A 6,948-nucleotide genomic window follows, 5' to 3' on the forward strand; every position below is an offset into this window, starting at 1 on the left:
AAAGAGTTACTGGTCTCAGGTTTTTGCTCCTCATCTTCCTTTATAAACCCAAGTAATTTTAATGTCTGCTTACTCTTCCAGACTGGTAACAGTGCAGAAAAACCTCCTACACAAAAAGCTAATGAGCAAGAGCAGCTTTAGCCGATCAAATCAACATCCCTCCATCCTGTCTTTACATTTGAGGGCAGCAAAATGTTTAACCCTGGTGGGCTTATTCAGTCTTTGACCTTCTTCTCCTGGAACAAGCATTCCAAATGTGGAGAGATTAATTTCATAATTGGGTTTTTAGTTCCCCCCCCCAAAAATCTTTATGCTCATTTATAAATAGATTTGACTTTCCTCCCCTCTTCTACAACATCAAATGTTTAAACTTTCACAAACAGAAGAGCAAAAGTTCCTGATCTGTCCTCAGGAAACCTAAAGTATACACATGATAACACTAGACAATTTTAATTCTTACTCATTCAGCAAATCCACTCTCACTGGTAAACTATAACTCTATGGAGCTGTACCTATTTAAACTTAGGCTGAAGCTGGCCACTTGTATGCTAGTCTTTTCAAGAATTCCCTATTTTAACTGCACCTCGTATCGTGGTCCGAGCTGAGCATAATCTCGTAGCTTGTCCTTATCAAGGCGAGTAGGCACTTCAATAATATCATGAGTCTGAAGCTTTATAATTTTGAGAAGAGATGTAAACATGCTTTCTGGAATTATTTGTAGAACCTTTGCAAATGAGAAGAGAAACAAACTCAGTCAGTATATTTTTATTTAAAAAAATAATCTTCAATTAAATAATTAGAGAACAAGACAATTACACCTCTTTAAATTCCTACCTTTCTTACATAGGAAACCAACTCGCCAGAATAATATTGTGATACACTGAGAAGATCAGGACTGTTTGCTTGATTGATGCGGAGAAGCGGCAAGTCAAGTGCAGAAGCAAGCTAGAAATAAAGTTAACATTATAACTTCACATCTGTTTTTCAAATATATATTAAATTCTTGATCTCGTGTGCTCAAGGTCTTAACCTAAAATTCTAAGCACCAGATTCTTCCTAAAGAGCAGTGTTACAACACCAGGTTTGCCTACAGAAGAAGAATTTAAAATGTTAAACGTCAAAAAAACTCAACAGTATATAGTGCTACATTCCCCTTAATTTTTAAAAAAAACTTAGTAGTTGCACGAGATATCTTTTTCACTGTAATTTTATACTGCCCCCATACTATTTTCCATTCCTATAGTTCTACAGAAAATATTTTCATCTAATGCCAGATCTTCATCATGACAGACAAAGGGTATAACTGAAGTAACTTTTGTAATTCCTTCAGCCTCCACTGATGCCTATGCAGAGGATCCCATCTCTGCACCCGTGTCTCCAGCAAATAACTCCAGTAAATAAAGGCTGAATGATGAGACTTACTTGTCGAACAGCAGCAATATAACTGACTGAATAAAAAAACATGAACAGTTTGTTGTTTGTTTTTTTTTTTTTAAATTAACCTTGAGTTAACACAGGCTAAAAAATCCCGGATACACAAAGTGTCAGTAAAAGGAAGTTTTGACTCTTTCGTGACTTCACAGACCTAAGGCCCATTTAACAAATACTCTGGTTGACCTACAGTGTTCAAGTACATTCACTGTTGTTCATATTTACCTTTAGGAAAGTGGCTCGGAGTTTAGTTACCATGGATGGATTGACTCTTATGCTTTCTTGCATAATAGATGTAAAGCTGGAGTGGGGAAACAAATAAAACAAATTAAGCTTCTTTCCCCGAAACCCTTATTTTCAACTCTTAAATCACATGTCACCAGCAGCAGTATAAGCTAGAAGTGGCACAGGAGATCATTAAAGAACTCTCCTAAAAGAGGATTTTGGTCTGGAGATATTGGCTAGAAAAAATCTGTAAGATAAAGGGGTAAATGGGGTGAAAGAAAAGGGCAACAGGGAGAACAGACAGCCAAAGTAATGAAGTAGCAGCTCAGCAAAACCACACCATGGAAAAGGAGTTCCTCAGCATTTGCCTTTCCTTGTTTAGCTTTGGTTGAAACAGGAACTCCAGTATTTTGGAGAACACTTCACTAGTCTAAAAGCTGGAGACAGAAAGGTTATCAAAATTGTTACATTTAGAATATGATAGATAGTAAAAAGTTACAATATCATTTAACCTGCAGCTAACACCATGACAAGGATAATTCTTATCTGAGGATAATCAAGGATAATTCTTATCTGAGTCGATTAGGGTTATGTATACTCAACAACTCATACAACAAGGCTTTAAGACTGTTTTTAAATTGCAAAGTTCATAGTATTAGTAATATTTATGCAAGTTATTTCCCACATGTTTTGCAAATGACGACTGCCTTAGAAGAAAAAGCTCCTGCTAAAATACCTGTCAATTAATTGCCAGGCATAAGAAAGATCACCAACTATTTGCATAGTGATCAAGACCTCTTCTTTAATGTTGATAGTTCGGATCATCTGATGGAGAAATTTGCGGGTGTCAGCCAGAAACTGGCAAACTTGCAGGTTAGTTTCCAGCTGATGAAACTCTTGGACCTATATTTAAACAGACAGACAGACAAACAAACTCCGTAAGCCAACTCCTTTTTTCTGTTCACCTTTAAGAACAGCAATACAAATAGCATCAGTAATCTGATTTCTTCAGGATGTTATTACAGTAACACATTTAACAAATCCTGGCCTACTTCAGAGTGCATTAAACAATAATTTGCACAAAGTTACTCGAGGTGGTGTACTGTGAAATACCACACCTAGTACTCTTTTATACCCTGCAAATAGAAGAAATGTACACAAAACAGAGATATTTTTATTTTGCCTTTCAAATTACTCTCTCTAGCTTCAAATTTCTTTTCAGAATTTCTAGTAAAATGAATAATGTTGCTAAATAGCGTTAAATATTGAATTAATTCTGTCCAAAAATACCACTAATCCTGAGCTGCACGTGACATGATTTTTCATGCTATAGACCTTGTGATTGTAAAATAAGGGATATAAGCAAGTCCTGCTGACTGTCTATATAAAATGGCAAAAATCTACAAACTTAAACAGTGTTAAAATGTAGATCTGTTTTGAAACCCATCTATCGGAAGTCAGTGCTATTTTTCAAAATTTTCTTTGCCCTACCTCCTCCAGTGCCTGTATTAGCTGCACAGTTTTTCTGCCTGCTGCAGTGGAATCATCATAGTTTAGAGATAATATTTGCTTGGAGATTTCTCTGAACCAAGCCTGAAGATTTTCTATGTAAGAACAAGAAAATGTAATGAACTCTTTGCATGGTAAGTAACAAAGTGAACATGCTAGTCAAAATAATAAAAAAAAATAAGCAATGCTATATATGTAGGAGATTATTTTAAAAGTCTTCATCTTATTCTTACATTTTTAGTCCTTGAACATACAGACTTGTAAAGAGACAAATGCACAAGTAAGTTGCACATATGAAACTAAAAAAAACCTACCAACACAAATGGGCATTATAAAAAACATGTATGTTTGTAAAGTTGATAAAGCCTTTTAAACCATACATTTGTGTTTCATGAGTGGTTTTACAATGTTAATTGCTCCGGCAGTTGAAATGTCTGTATTTTAGCTATAAGTTTCCTGACCTTAAAAAGTTAAAGGGAAATATTTCAGTAAGGTAATTTTGCTTTTAATTGGAAGTATTTTAAGTTTGGTTGTTTTGGATTGCCCTTACAGTGACACTTTATGCAGTGTTCCTGATCAACTGAGAGAGTGATTTACAACTCTTATTCGTACACCCATTCAAGAAAAAAAATAAATCATAAACCAGAGCAAATTTTAAAAAGAAACACAGATTCAACATTTAAGTTCTTGGAGAACTTGGAGAATACCACTTGGTGCAGAAAAGTAAAAGAAGGTTTGAAAATATGCTCATACAACCAAAATCCAGGTTACAAATAGAGGAAGAATGAGAGGAGAGGTTAAACCACCCCTGTATTTCATGGGCATGATCTTTGCACTCCTTTGTGTATAGAACACAGTAATGTGAACTGTATTATACAGAGAAAAGTCAACTGACTTTTCGTAGCCTTACCTAGCATATCTAAACAGAGTGACAAAAATATTTTTTCAAATACAGCCATCTAAACATCAGGTACCAAAATATGGCTCACATATGGAATATATGCAGAAAACCTAAACAAGACAGCATATAAGAGACCTCTGTGACAGCTGAGGGACATGAAAGCTTTTTTTTATTATCAGTATTAGCATCATGTATTTTTCTTGTGTATCTGCTTAGAAATAAAAATCAAAACTACTTCCCCCCCCAGTTTAGTTTTCAATAATTACCATTTTTCTCCACTCTAGTAAGAGGTTTAACTCCTGAGAAGACATCAGCAAGCTCAGTCATCCTTTCAGAACCCTCTTTTTTATAGCTCTCCCACTTAGTTTGTTTTTCTGACAGCATCTGCTTGAACATCTGTTGAAAACCAAAGCGTCTGGTTTACAAAACCGGCAAGAAGGTATATTATAATAAGTGAAGTAAAATACTGAAAACACATGGAACTGACTGACAGTGATTACTACATAACTTCAAGATCTTGCTAGAATATTAAATACAAAATTAAAAACATTAGCCTAATTTTGAACCACAGTGATGCATGTGAGATGGACACACACTGACAGAAATTAACTGAATTTTAAAAAGACAGTACAATGCAGCTATTATTGATTTTTAACCACTTGTAAAAATATCCTAGAAAGCTATGGCCTAATGTTGAGATACTCCTCATAATCATCTGAGCCTATGCAGAAAAATTCAATTCACAAGAGCATGTACATGAAGTTGAGCATATATATTCTACCAGGTTAGTACCAGAGCATTAATGGGATATCTTTTAGAAGTGGCAGAACTTCGTACATAGGTGTCAAGAGTTTTCTTAGCAGCTTATCCTCAACATTCATAGGCTTTCGTCTCTGTTTAAAAGAAAGCCTGAAAAAGAGAAGTATGGCAAGATAAAAACTTACACAGCTTCCTCAATAGATTTTATTATGCTCTTTATCAGGATGGCCATTCAAAATTCTGAGTAAATATAAACTAGTTGGTTAAGAATGAAAACTGCCAATTATTAAGAGGACTGCAAAAGTCACTTCCAAGCAATAGTAGTTTTCTTCTATAGCAGAAACTCACAATTAACAAACCAAAATAATTGTCCTTCATGTGAGTGGAGTGCACAGTAATGTACCACTACTACAAAAGTCTTCAGCTCTATTATAACATTCAGGCGAAAATGCTGAAGGAGGCAGTACCACATTACCTCTTTCAAAATGAATTCAAATTGAGCTGTATCCAGAAGAAGCTGGAAAAGGATCCTTGGATTGTACCTTGAGTCTGTTAGAATTTGATCCTTTATCTGGCGGAGACGTTTGTTACTTGGATCACAAGCTGAAAATGGGAAGATGACATTTCTCCACTGTTACAGAATTTGGCCAAGCTTTTCAATCTTTGTAGATGGACTCTTTATTTAACAGCTTGAAAACAGAACCGTTTTTCCTCTGATATGTATGTCCCCACTTGTTCTCCACTTCCATGGGTCTCACCACCCCTGTGCAACCTTCCTTAGAATAGGAAATAACTAAGGTTCCTGTGGCACTTTAACCTTTTTAATACTCTTCTGCTGGCTTCTGCAAACTAAAAGTGAACTTAGTACAACTCACTGAGAAGCCCAGAGATGACCATATCTGAAACCATTACAGAAAACTCATAGAAGTGTAACAGAAGCCCTCAAACATTCAAAATGTCTAAATAGGTAAATTTACAGACCCAAACTCATGTCAGAGACATTATTCATCAGTTTCTGTTGAATTTCAGTTCAACAGAGTAAAAACCTTGGTCTTAAACTATTAATTACTAATATACTAAAAGAACTGGGTACTGTTTCCCTTTTGGTGCTAAGCAAAACTTTCAGATTCAAGTTTTAACTGATAAGGTAGAAAAAGCTGAAGTTTCCAGACTTCTGCAGAGTACTGCTCAGCAGGATCACTACTTTTCATACTGATTTTTATATCTGTGTCTAGCTCACAAGAACTAAAGAAAAGACTTTGTGAGACTGTTAGCAAAAGAACAGCTCTATCAGAAACAGTAAAGGAGACTCTGTTGACTCCAAGAGCAACACAAGCTGAACTGCCCTCGGGAGGTAACGTTAAGCACTGGTGCAGCAGGAAGAACAGCTCTGCAGAGAGTCTCACATAAAGTCTTACCGGCGTCTGCCGTGTGAAGCATCAGCCAGCGGATTGCTACGTTGCAGTCTCGCAGGCAATTCAGCAGCTTGGGAATGTTGTCCAGCACCAGCTCCTCCCTTAGACAGCCCTCTTTGAGAAATTGCTGCACCTGAGTGTGCACTCGCTCGGTGACTGCAGCGTATCTGCTTGCCTTGGAATATACAAAGCTTGCGTCAATATAACCCTCACCTCCAACGGAATACATAATGCGCAATGTGGCTATGGCTTCCCAAGAACTTAAAGGGCACACAGAGCAAAAAAGTGCAACAAAAATTATCATCCTTACTAGCAGGTAATGTCATATGCTGGAATTGCATGCAAGCTAAATTTTAAAGCACAGAGCCTCCAGAGGAAGCATGTTTCAAATATACAAACTTGTAAACTTCCTACACTCACTTATGTGCTCTCTAGAAATCATTCCTAAAAAATGGTACTAATTTTTAATTGCCTAATTAGAAAGAACAACAAAAATCTATTCCAGAATGGAAATGTGAATCCAAGTCAGTTGTTCGTCCCTAAAGAGAAAGGAAAAAGGTCTACTCGTGTTCCCCTCAACACTAGGGTCAGATTCAAAGCAAGCCTTTAGCTACCATCATAGAATCAGAGAATCATAGAATTTTCTGGGTTGGAAGGGACCTGAAAGATCATCTAGTTCCAACGCCCCTGCCATGGGCAGGGACATCA

General features: G+C 36.5%; 1 protein-coding gene across 1 annotated transcript in view; it reads right to left on the reverse strand.

Annotated features, from left to right (window-relative positions):
• The window catches only part of KIAA0196 (KIAA0196 ortholog), a 27,911-nt gene that overhangs the window by 9,419 nt on the left and 11,544 nt on the right, over positions 1-6,948 (reverse strand). Inside the window, exons 8-15 of the mRNA XM_009866954.1 lie at positions 6,244-6,415; positions 5,301-5,428; positions 4,333-4,462; positions 3,148-3,260; positions 2,393-2,559; positions 1,657-1,732; positions 835-945; positions 584-724 (exon numbers count right to left, since the gene is read on the reverse strand). Of these exons, the coding sequence (XP_009865256.1) occupies positions 584-724; positions 835-945; positions 1,657-1,732; positions 2,393-2,559; positions 3,148-3,260; positions 4,333-4,462; positions 5,301-5,428; positions 6,244-6,415 (1,038 nt within the window). The remainder of the gene's footprint in view (positions 1-583; positions 725-834; positions 946-1,656; positions 1,733-2,392; positions 2,560-3,147; positions 3,261-4,332; positions 4,463-5,300; positions 5,429-6,243; positions 6,416-6,948) is intronic.

The sequence above is a fragment of the Apaloderma vittatum genome, unplaced genomic scaffold (assembly GCF_000703405.1).
Source record: "Apaloderma vittatum isolate BGI_N311 unplaced genomic scaffold, ASM70340v1 scaffold303, whole genome shotgun sequence".
In the NCBI taxonomy this organism is placed as follows: Eukaryota; Metazoa; Chordata; class Aves; order Trogoniformes; family Trogonidae; genus Apaloderma; species Apaloderma vittatum.